This window comes from Manduca sexta, unplaced genomic scaffold, assembly GCF_014839805.1.
Source record: "Manduca sexta isolate Smith_Timp_Sample1 unplaced genomic scaffold, JHU_Msex_v1.0 HiC_scaffold_46, whole genome shotgun sequence".
NCBI classification, from domain to species: Eukaryota; Metazoa; Arthropoda; class Insecta; order Lepidoptera; family Sphingidae; genus Manduca; species Manduca sexta.
In genome coordinates this window covers 157,541-170,648 of record NW_023595253.1, presented here as the reverse complement: position 1 = coordinate 170,648, position 13,108 = coordinate 157,541, and the positions used below count along the sequence as shown (strand labels likewise).

Sequence of the window (13,108 nt, the reverse complement as noted above, 5' to 3'; positions counted from 1 at the left end):
CGCGCGTGATGATTTTGTGGATGATGACATTTTCGCTCGATATACGCACGCAATGCGTGTTGCAACAGGACTGAGCAAATCACCAATGTGTGGAGGTATCCCCAAAATTGGCACAGATTCTTTTGATCCTTTATCAAAAAATCGACACGTGTCAGCTAACTACCAATGCTCGTCCCAACGTTGGGGTCAATGCTATTTTCTAGATCCACACGTTGGACGAGTGCCGTTGGGGCCAACATTGGGGCCAACGTGTGGAGCCGGCATTATGCTTGAGCGAGCGTGTTGACATATTCGTAATCAAAGCGTACAGGCTAGCACTAATTTGGTGGAAATATCATTAATGTAACCAATTCAAACACTTTCATATGGTTTTAGGTTTACGAGATTAATTGTATGCATTAACGATTGAAAAGTAACATTAAATATCAATTCGGTATGGCAAGTTCTATGCAAATCATGTTCCACATAAGATTTTATAAATTTATGTGTTTTTATAAGTGCACGGCAAAATACCCCCACTGCACCTGATGATTAGTGGAGTGCGGTCCAATAAAATGTCGATTGACGAGAGATTACCCTTCGGCAGTCGACACAATTATGCCGGCTTGTTGGAACTAGATATACACCGACTGATTCCGGAAGGCGACACATTTACGTAGCACACTATGGCGGATTTTAACACCATGAATGAGTTAAGGTGATTCTTTGAGCAAATATAGATAAAATTTTAATATAAAAATTAAACCTCATATTTAAGATTATGTTTATATTATTTTATCTTTACTGGTTAATTTTTTTATGTGCAAATTTCATTATATTCAAATTACTAAAATTCTTTATTCCGTGTATTTTCTCCGAAAGTCAACATAGTTTAAATCTACAACTTACGCTATTAGGTAGACAATTTAATAACTGGACTGCCTAACGGCAAATGTATGTTCAAGTTATATGTAGTGTAGTCTCCAGGTTAACGCGGGATAGCGCGGTGCGATGAACCAATATTAACGAGCTGTGTTTCTTACTTAAAATAATTAAATTCATACCCTTAGAACTTTTTGATTTACGGGTTCATCATGAGAACGTAATAAAACCTTTATTCACACTGTAAATTAAATTATAAATAACTGGCAACCTTGATCAGTGATACCAGATTAACTGTGATTCCAGGTGCGGAATTTTCCCCATATTAAAGAGGCATTACAAAAATAATAAGGGGGAAATTTAGGAGAAAAAACGATTCACAACGAAACTCGATTTAGACGTCTTAAGTTTTTTTTTAATAGCTATTTGAGATAAGAGATAATCAAAGAGCTATATTTTAAGATAAGGAATTTTAAAAATACCCATACGTTTTGTAGAATTTTAACTTTGTCTGAAGGTATTATTAATTACAAGACAGGTATTAGACAGTTTCGCAAAACTGTAGGTTGAGAAAATATTTCAACATTGCAAACTATAAGTAAATTAAGCGCGAGGGAAATATTTGGATTTTACTGACCGGAGACTCGATCTACAGGTATAATATATTTCTAAAATTGAACCATAGGTATTACAGTTGGTTGATAAAAAAATTAATTTTACGGCTACTCTGCATGAATCACAAGCTTTGGTTACTTTCTTAGTCATATTTAGAGATTTTATTAGAGTATCATATGGCAACACTAATCATAATTGTCAAACTGAAAATCGTTTCTGTTTGCATGCGATGGATATATAGATATTTGTGTGTAATTTGTATTAAGATCATATAATCGTAATTCATTTTATAAGAATTATATATTATCTCGTAAATTCAAAGAGAAACAAGCAAAAATGGGGCGACGTTCCATCAATACCACTAAAAGTGGTAAATATATGAATCCAACTGATCAAGCAAGTAAGTATCGTACTTTGTATTTATAAATAACCTTTTTAATACTAAAAGATGCTACCAAATACCGCAAACCAACCACCAAATAAATAACTATTTTTGTTTACAGGGAAAGAGGCGAGAAAAAAAGAACTAAAGAAAAATAAAAGACAGCGGCAAATGGTTAGGGCAGCAGTGCTTAAAATGAAAGATCCTACGCAAATTCTAGAAGAGCTACAGAAAATAGACGAAATGGGTATTTATTTTATATTTGTTATAAATTTTTAACCATACATTCGGAAAGTATTTTTGGAATATTCACATAAACCTGAATTTATCAGATGTGGAATGTATGACAAATAATTAATGGTTTGGTGTTGCTTGTTATTCAGAAATTTTCTCTGAATACATTGAACATAAGATACAAAATTATTAAATTAATAATTTTATTAATATAAAAGAGTAAAAAACTCCTTTGAACCATATGATATTGAGTCGTGAATTTAGAAATAACTGTAAGCGAATTTAATTCTATATCTGTATTTACATATTTCTTGTAACATTCTTATGAAGCAAAGGCTATGTGTTGGAACAATAAAAGTGATAGTATATTATATTTTTGTTTCTTCTTACAGCAGTTGAATTAAAATTTAACATAAAAATACATATATGTTAGTTTCTAATAGATAGACATAAGAGTAATAATAGTTGAAATGAGTTTTAAATATGAATAATAGCAGCATTTTTAACATATACTTTTTTATACACTGAAGAATAAGTTATTTAAAGTTGTTTACCTTTCAGTTAGCAAATAAAAATTGTTTTCACCCAGAACTAATTATAAAGTATTGTGTTTATAAAGTTCACCTATTACTAAATATGGCTTTGACATTCCAATTTTCATTGAGGTTTGATTTTGATTAAGAAACTGTGGACTTTATGGTATATTCGTTAAAGTTCGTTATTTACACAGTATGTAATTATGATAATATCATAATGCTCTTAGGGGTACATTGTTATTCAATATATAATAGAATCATGTCACTATGTGAATGGTTGCAAATAATTGTGCAATACTTATTGCTCAGTGAAGGTAACTTATTGATCACGTATTGTATTAACAAGAGTGTCTATTATTGTGTAGTCGTTACCTGACCGTAATCAAGCAATAATGTGTAAGCACTTTTATGTTTTGGAATGTAGGGTATTTACTGGGCATTTTGAAACTTAATGTTTAACAATGCAGGGTGCGTAATGCATTGTTTTTATTGTTTATGTGTAGTCTCAGTTGTAGAGGAGGTCTGTGGAGTGCGAGTGTATTTTTCAGGGATGTTTTTTATGTAAATTTTATTATTATGGAGAGTCTTACCATCAGACAAGCATCATCTTGTTTGTCTCATTATTAATTAAAAAATATTTACTTTTTTTGTTCAGTTTCTAGCTAATATTTCTTAACATTAATGCTATGAGCAAGCATTTTATTTACAGGTTCACCAAATTGTTAATAGGTTTTGTATTTTTTTTCAGAATTTAACGTGCTACAACCTTCACCGCTTAACGAAAAAGTGTTAAAAGAAAAAAGAAAAAAATTAAGAGAGACATTTGATAGGGTGCTCAAAATGTATGTAAGTAAATGTGAATTCTATTGGGAAATTCATAAAATTTGATAGTCATGATGACTGTAAATAAAAAGCTTTTGTATGCTGTATGAAAGATTTTATGATCATTGCATGTTGATAAATATTGTTGTTATCTCTGTCGATAGAATTTTATTCATATCTAAAGGGTAATATAATGGGTTTATTGAATGCTGTTTTACTCTAAGATGATATCAATTGCTTATTATTTACAAAAAATACAGGCAAGACAATGTAAACATGAAAAATATTGCAACAAAAATGTTGACCCTATTTTGCAAACATAGTGCACCTATTTTTTAAATTATAAATGGCATTTGATAAAACGAATATAGATCTGTATCTGTATTCGTTATAGATACAGATCTATATTTGAGATTGCAACCAATCAAATTCGCTTTTCAACTAAATAGCACTATAGAAATGTTTCTACTATATATATCTACATTTATTCAGGACAAAGATGACCCAGAGAAATGGGTAGAGTTGAAGCGTCAAGAAATGGACTATGAGAAAAGAAGAACACATCTAATGTCATATTATGATTCTGGTAAGCATGCGCCAGTCTGTACAAGTTGATGACATACCTCTGCCTACCCCACAAGTATGTAATCTTATTTCTTGTATATAACCTAATGAAGGATTAAATCAGTTAATCGATAATAGTAACATAATCCAGCTTTATGAAACACTGCATAAGCCCTTTGCATTAGGAGTGAAATGAGAAGTAAGACTAGGTCAGACTATAGAATCGAAAGTGCTATATGGTTTCATAATAGCCACACAACATGAGTCTCCACTATTAGTTTAATTGTTTAGTATATATTTATAGTATATTACAAGTTGTATTGTTTAATTCTGCCAATATAACTCCCGTTTTTAAATATTACAGGCTATACTTATTTATATATGGCTATTAGACCATTTACGCACAAAGACTACAAAATAATAAGGTATTTAATTTTCTTTTACAGCTACCAGATAATCTACTTTATGGAAATCTTCCATCACAAATCCCTCTGCCAATGGACACGGCGCAGAGTAATGGACCTATTAAATCCATATTGAAGAAGGACACATTTTACAAAGTAAGTAGAGAATATATTACAAATAATTTGAAATGAAATAGTGCTTCTAAGGTTTCCTGCTAGATGTCGCTGTAACACATTCTAAACGCTAAATATATTTTTCAATCTTTTTAACTATTTAATGACTTCAATTATTTGCATCCATATGACATTTTGAATATATTTCTACACATAAATATGTAATTGGTCGGTAGTAGGTTTATCACATGCGAGAGGCCGCCTCGATATCACCGCAATGTCCATTTCTATGACCATGCAGCAGAGTGCATGGAATTTTGCAAAAGTGCGCCCAGAAAAATGGCGCGCCGTTTTGCGGGGGGAAGGGGCAATATGTGATAACAGATCATTGACATTAACCCATAAAACTCTTATTTAATAACATTGGTTATGCGATTTTTTTAAAACTGCTTCGGTGGTGTAGTTATATTGTTTGCGGGACGACTTTTACTATGAGGTCCCGGGTTTGAATACTTGGTCGGGCAAAATGTTATTGGGTTTTTCTTCTTAGTACCTGTCTGGCTGGAGTCTGCTCTGGAGGCTGGAATTTGTGCTCAAAGGCAGGAATTACTTATGGGTAATGTGGGTGTACTAGTTGCGGCTCTGCTTACATCCTGATAAGAGAGTGTGTGCGTAATATATTTTTTTAATGTTTTTAGGAGAAGCCGAGCGGTTTAGAACCTCCTGGAGTGCCACCGGGGCCTCCGGTTAGTTTTGCCTCGCTACTTATGGAAGCTAAAAAGGCGAAAAAGAAGAGTCTACGGTTCTCGGATATGCCTGATGAGGGACCACCGGGAGTTACTGTAAGAAGCTATATTCACTTTTATAATTATTGGATTAAGGTGGCTTTTTATTTAAGGCTTGTCGGTGTATAATAAAATAATTAGTTAGTACCAATTATCTTAGAAACGATACAGTATAAATATATTGAATATATTCTATTGTTTTCGGTAGAATTGTCAGATGTGAATAAAAGATTTATTTGAGAAGACAAGGTTTTCTGTTTTCTTTAGATATAATGGTCTAGCATCAATATATTCATATTGTAAATTTTATATTACTATGATTAGTTTTTGTACAATCCGGCAAAGACGGATGGCAATTTTAATTGGATTTTCGTACTTATATACCTATGTTTTCTTTATTTTCAGAGCATCACAATGGTAAGTCACAATAATTTTATAGCTTTTGTGATCATTGTTCCTATTGTGGAATTCATTGTGCAGCTTTTATATATTTTAACTTATAACCATCTGCATTTTACATTCATTTTCTAAATTAGCCACCAAACTAAAATGATCCAAAAGTCAGAAAACTAAAACTCATGCTTTTAGTGAAAATGTTCGTTATTCATGTATGATTTTTGGCACAATGTTAGCAGAGGTAAAGTTTAATTTATTACCGCAATGTCAAAATGACCTATTAATTAAACTCTCATGCAGGCGCCTCCACCAAAATTGCCACAACCTCTTATGACGTCTATCGAAAACGTGGACGGAGAAGCAATAGAAGAAGATACGCAATCAACCACCGCGGTGACTCCGGCGCCGAAGCCCACTTCACTGCAGCAAAGGATGTTGGCTCTCTCCGGACAGAACATAGACGACTTCATGAAAGAGATGGAAGAGGTACACAGGAAGAAAGAAAGGGATAGAGCGGCTGATCTGAGCGCCAGGTAATGCGATGTTTAAATTCGTTAAAAATATTTAGTTTAGTTTTATACGGAAGGTGACTCCTCTGTAGCTGGTTTATTTCGCCATGAAAACGGTCTTTCTCCCGTTTCTTGCCTCCTCTGCCAAAACTTATACCGCGGCGATCCGCTAGAGGTGAATGTGTAGGTTGCAGTTGGTGACCTATCATCATCACTTCTTTGTATTTGGATTCTGAGGATTCTTTCGCGCTGGATAAATTGACTAGCAGTTCATTTCTAGTCGGTCTATATAGTTGACCATGTACCATTTTGCACGTCGAATTTGGATACCGTTCCAATTGTCATTTTAACACTTTAAAATCTTCTTACGAGATGATTTTTATACAATTTGTTCTCAATTATCCTCGTCGCCACTGCAGAATTCGACTAAAACGGGAAATAATATGTGTGTTAACTTGAAATCCATTAATTTACAAACCGATATTTGACTTAAAACAAAATTTTAGAAAAACCTACCAGTCAGCTCTTACAAAAATACCTTTTTAATTTAAATGATGTGTTTATAGAATTGGTCATTTAAATTTTACAGAGTTTTGTAAAGATATTTGTTTATATTAAAAGTTATCACAAATGTAAAAATAATCTACCCACTTTTAAAATAATGATGTTACAGAATCTGTTAATTAACAATAATTTGCCGATACATTGCATTGTGTTGATAATTGAAAGCCACCATGTGAATTTTGTGTTGTGATATTTTTTAATTAAACAATATGCGTTGTAGCAGCTTTTTCTCACTCAATGGCACTTTTATTACTGCTGTTTTCCTTCTTTGAATATCACATAGATAAGTAGGTAGCCAATTGTTAGGAATGGGATATGTTTCAGAGTAAAAACGCCCTTAGAATTTATAAACTGGAAAGTTCATTTACTATTAGCAAAGTTTCGCTACATCGTATGTATAACAGTAACACCATTTTTGTTCGTGTCATTTTTCCATCGTTATGGAAACTACAATAACATTTACAATATCAGCCAGCTAAATTGATATTATAATTCGCACTCTTAATAAAATAATGACCCATTCAAAATTTGCCAATTTGTGGGAATCGTCAATTACAGTTTGCGACCTTTTAGTTTTTTCCCTTTTTTTTCATGCTATAGGTTTAATTTTTTGCCTATCTTTAATAAGCTCAATTTTATAGCAACTTCAAAAAAAGAGGTAGCAAATAAAATTAGTTTTTCGACGACTGCCACAAATTAACAGTTTTGAAATAGGTTATTATTTTATTAAGAGTGCGATATATAAACCTTCAACAATAATTAACATTCAAGGTTGGTGAATGATTTCTGGAATACATATAAAGATAATGCCATTTATTTCGCAGACTAAATGCCCTGAAGCGCAACACTGGCGGAAGGGACAGTGACTCGGACAGCGACACCGAGGCCGGTGGGCTACAAGGCCCGCCGCCACAACTCGCGCCCGACTTCAGCATAGAGCCGCCCGGCGCCGAGATGAGGCAGATGCCGCCGCCGCTGCTGCCGCCTGGTGAGTTGTACACGGAAACAGTGTTTTAGGATAATAAAAAATCTATATATATAAAAATGAATCCCTATTTCCCTTGGTTACGTCATCACGCGTGAACAGCTGGACCGATTTCACTATTTTTTTTGTTGTGTTTGTTATTGTCAGGAGAAGGTTCTTATGAAAGAAAAAAAACAAAAATATGCGCGGAAAATTAGAAAATTAAAAAAAAACTCAACGAAAATATTAATCTATACTATTATATAAAGCTGAAGAGTTTGTTTGTTTGTTTGTTTGAACGCGCTAATCTCAGGAACTACTGGTCCAAACTGAAAAATTCTTTTTGCGTTGGATAGCCCTATGTTCGTGGAGTGCTATAGGCTATATATCATCACGCTATACCCAATAGGAGCGGAGCAGTAATGGCTAATCTCAGGAACTACCGGTCCAAAATGAAACATTCTTTTTGCGTTGGATAGCCTTTTGTTCGTGGAGTGCTACAGGCTATATATCATCACGCTATACCCAATAGGAGCAGAGCAGTAATGGCTAATCTCAGGAACTACCGGTTCGAACTAAAAAAACATTTTGTATTGGATAGCCCTTTGTTCGTGAAGTGCTATAGGCTATATATCATCACGCTATGACCAATAGGAGCAGAGCAGTAACGGCTAATCTCAGAAACTAGGAGTTTGAACTGAATAATTCTTTTTGTGTTGGATAGCCCTTTGATCCTGGAATGCTATAGGCTATATATATCATCACGCTATGCCCAATAGGAGCGGAGCAGTAATCGCTAATCTCAGGAACTACCGGTTCGAACTGAAAAATATTTTTGTGTTGGATAGCCCTGTGTTCCTGGAGTGCTATAGGTTATATATCGTCACGCTATGACCAATAGGAGCGGAGCAGTAATGAAACATGATGCAAAAACGCGGACAATTTATTAGTTTTGAGAGCTTCTGTTGCGTGCGCTGCGTAAACGGTTAAAGTTATGCAACAATAATGTATGACGGGATTGTTCTTCTTAAAAGTTCTACAAAAATATATCATAAAACAAAGTCCCCGCTGCATCGGTCTGCCCGAACGTGTTAAACTCAAAAACTACCCAACGTATTAGGATAAAATTTGGTATGGAGACAGTTTGAGACTCTGGGAAGAACATAGGCTCCCGGGAAAATATATAGCGTGACTTTTATGACGGAAAACTTTAGCCCGAAAAACTTTATAACGCGGGCGGAGCCGCGGGCAAAAGCTAGTTTAATATAACTGTCAATTGTTTGAAATAACGGTCAGCGATTAATAGAATGCGCGCTGCAAATACATAATTAAGACGGGACAACGTCTGCCGGGTTAGCTAGTAAAAAAATATAAATTGCTTCTCGCCATAATAATAAAATACTTTAAATTTATTATGTAAGCGAACAAAGTTGCACTTATGATACGTCAAAATAATGTATAAGAATAATTATTATTATTTCCAAAAAACACTTAAAATTATTTATATAACTATGGGCATTTTAAATCAGGGATTAAAATGTATATTTAAAACAAGGTACAAACCGAAGTAACCAGCTCGGCTGGCAGGTAGGGGGAAATAAAAGGATAACGCCTCGCGATCCTTCGGCGAGGACATGAGCCCTAACCTAGTTAACCTACCAGCCTTTCACTAGCTACCTAAGCGATGACTACCCGAAGAAGAAAGGCAGAAAGAAATTCTGGGCTTTTTTGTCATCAATTGCTCAGCAGTACATCTTTTGTATTTTTTTTTTCCAAGTCTTTCTTGTAAATAGTCGCAATAGTTATATAAGCTAAAGCACGCATATCACCGTTAATATGAGATTAGGTGAAATCCAATCGCTTAATCCTGGGCCGGCATAAAATAAAACTTAAGATAGAAAATAAAAAAGAACATAAATTCATAATTGAATAACGGCGTACAGCGTACATTCGCCTATATTTACAATCATAATTTTCAGTTAAGAGAAAAGAAAAAATAAAATAGTAATATTAAACAGGCAAACACAACATGATCGGTTGGTTGTCTCTCAAAAATTACGTTACATAATGGTATATACGATTACGTCAAATTAGGATCATTGAAATGTCATTAATAAATAAAAAGTATACGAGACATGTAACATATGATACATTTTAGGCATTAATTACTAATATGTGCTAACATGGTGGGTCATTGTGTGCAGGAGAAACTCTTTAAACCGTCTTATCATTAAGGTAATCAGATACAGTATAGTACTCTTTATACATAACATTGTTATGCAATACTTTAATATTATGCTGATGGATCTTGAAAGAATATGTTTTCGCGTTATGTATTGACGAGCAGGTTGTTTGTTAAGATATTCTGGGATTTTTACAATCGTTAACGCTAATAGAAAACAATAAAAACAAATATGGAAATGACATACCGCCGTTGTCAATAAATTATCCCAATCTCGATCGTTAGTCTGATTCCGAGACTGAACCAATTAAAATAACTTGTTTGTATTTTGGTTTTCTGTTAGCATTAAAGATTTTAGAAAGGCGTCTTGTCTGTCCGTTTATTTTAATTCTAAATATTTTTTTTCCGATTGTCAGGTTTACGACCACCACCGATGCGTCCGCCGCTGGGCCCCCCGCCGATGCGCCTGCCGCCCCCCGGCGTGGTGGCGGCGGGGCGCGGCGCGCTGCGGCCGCCGGGCCCGCCGCCGGGCGCGCCGCCGCGCCTGCTGCGGCCGCTGGTGCCGCCGCCGCCGCCCAAGCCTCTCCCGCAGGTGTCCGTGCTCAGCGCCGCGCCGCAACTCATCTCCAAAAAGGATGCTGGTATAAATCAGTGTAAGTGTCGGGGCCCAAAAATAGTAGTCGGTACCGCCATGTATACTTTGTAACTCACACCGCGACCGTGTTAAAAGTATGCTCATTACTCAGTTTAATACTATGAACGAAACGTGACGTAGAAAAATAACAAGTAACATTGCCACATAATGTGTAGCCCCGTGCTGGTGGCCTATATTTTGTGCGTTTTTATCAATTTATATTTAACAACCCCTGCCTTAATAAATACTTGTCAAATACAAACTAATAGTCAAGAACACGAGTGTCAGTTTTCTAAATGAGCCATGACATCGTGGCGCATGCATCACTTATTTATTTTAAATCGATTCCGCTAAGTACATAAAGTCATTTAACCGTTTTATACAGGCACAACAATAAGTGCAAAGCCGCAAATAAGGAATCTGTCCGCGGACGTGACTCGGTTCGTGCCGTCCGCGTTGAGAGTGAAGCGAGAGGACAAGAAAGCCAAGCCGAGCGTCAAGTCATTGCTGCAGCGGCCCGCGGACATTCCCAAACAGGCGCCGAGCAAAGACGACGCGTACTCGCAGTTTATGAAGGAAATGGAGGGATTGTTATAGGTAGATAAAAATATTTCCAAGCCTAAGCTGATATCCGTTAGGTTAGCATAAAATTGGCTATAGTGTTATATGACACAACCTTTAGTTAGATAGTAAAATTTGCGTAGAGTAAATATTAAAACTTCGTGTTTGACCGCTGAAATAATAATTGATATCATTGTAGCGATCGCGGGAACGGTTCGATATGTTTAAAGATAATTTATATGTATATTATTATAATTCTTTCTCTTATTATTAGTTTTGTATTTTTTTTTTCAGGAACAAGACCGCCTTCAGGTAGAAGTTTTTAATAATAGGTTAGGAGTGGACATAAATATCGGTTACTTTTCAGTTCAATTCACATTTGCAGCCAAGACTGTGAGATAGCACGGAATACTGTTTTAAGTTTTCTATAAGTTGTAAATAGACATGTAAAGATTTATAAAAGTGGATTGTGTTATTTACCCTTATATTTTACTAACATAGTATGCAAATGTGAAAATATAAGTTTTATAAAGAAGTTTGCTGCTAGGTCATACTATAGAAAATAAATAATAATAAAGTCTGATATTGATATTATTATTAACAAACTTCGTTCGGATCGAAAGTGTAAATGAACTAATAAAAATGAAGTTCGTTTGATATGCTTATTTGGATTAGTTCATTTTTGTGCATTGATCGGATTGCAATTGGGATGGCTTTTTGAAGTTGGCCCTTTAGTTTGGTTTGTTTATTTTATTAAGGTGCCCCTTCGAGCCACCGACCTTGAGTAATTCGTTTCATAATGAAAGACGTCCGAATTAATGACGGGGATATGCAAAGATTTATGATTAATATCTGAAAGAAAAAAATGCTGAAATGTTAAACTGACAAAATATTTCTTATTATGTTGTTTATTTAATAGTGTCGGTTGCAAATTAAAATGATGTTTACTTTAGGAGGATGAACGGAATCAACAATTTAGTGGCATTTTCATTATGAAATTATTGATACAGTGTCCTCATTATAAAAATAATGGAGCAACCTACATAAATAAAGAGAACATATTGTAAAAATAGTATGATGTGTAATTTTTTTTTCTTTGTGCATTATAAATTTCTAATAGATAGCTACTAAAAATACTTTTACTGCGGTGTTTTGCTGGAGGGAGGGCCTTAAGTTTAGATCATATAGCTAAGAAAAAAACACACAAATAGACAACAATAACACATTTTACTGTAGGTAGGTTTCTCATATGTGAGAGTCCGCCTGGGTAGATACCACCGCAATGTTTATTTCTGCCTCAAAGCAATAGTGTGTACTACTGTTGTCTTCCGGTTTGAAGGACATTGTAGCCAGTGTAACTACTGGACATAATAAGCTTAGATACATCTCATGTCTCAGGATGGCGAGCGCAGTGGAATACAAAAAAATACTTTGTAATTTAAGGTATTGGATAGTGTTTCCACTGTTTATGGGCGGTCGTATCGCTTACTATCAGGCAAACGGCAAACATGTCTCGTCATTCAAAGCAATAAAAAATAAAGTAAATTGTGTAGGTAATTGGCGGTGTTTACACAAGTATGAAGAAATCTCATCCAAGCGAGATAAGCTAACTTAGCGTAATTTTTAATCTGCAACAGGCTTTAGTCTGGGATCGACAACGAGATAAGGTATTGTTCCTTTTGAGGTTTTTTAATACGACTTTCTTTGGAAATGAGATTTCAGTTCGAAATCTGGAATACTAATTCCAGATTTCCAGATTTTCGCTCTCGCCATCTATCACATTATGGACGGAATACACATGGCGAAAAGTGGGTGCACCAGTTGCGTCTCTGCGTGCTTGCAAGCGTGTGTGTGTGTGTGTGTGTGTGTGTGTGTGTGTGTGTGTGTGTGTGTGTGCGTGTGCGTGTGCGTGTGCGTGTGTGTCTTGAAAGTAACAAAATTGTCTCCTGATAATGCCAACAATTCAGTCATACATCTGTTT

General features: G+C 35.0%; 1 protein-coding gene across 1 annotated transcript; it reads left to right on the top strand.

Moving 5' to 3' along the window:
• The first annotated feature begins 1,657 nt into the window (after positions 1-1,657).
• Positions 1,658-11,710, top strand: LOC115444431 (WW domain-binding protein 11). The gene is given in 13 exon segments (XM_030170209.2): positions 1,658-1,876; positions 1,980-2,105; positions 3,377-3,474; positions 3,943-4,047; positions 4,049-4,090; positions 4,461-4,574; positions 5,231-5,374; positions 5,723-5,734; positions 6,014-6,246; positions 7,611-7,774; positions 10,349-10,585; positions 10,952-11,163; positions 11,422-11,710. Coding segments are annotated over 12 exon segments (1,551 nt in total). The 5' UTR covers positions 1,658-1,812; the 3' UTR covers positions 11,422-11,710.
• The last annotated feature ends 1,398 nt before the right edge of the window (positions 11,711-13,108 follow it).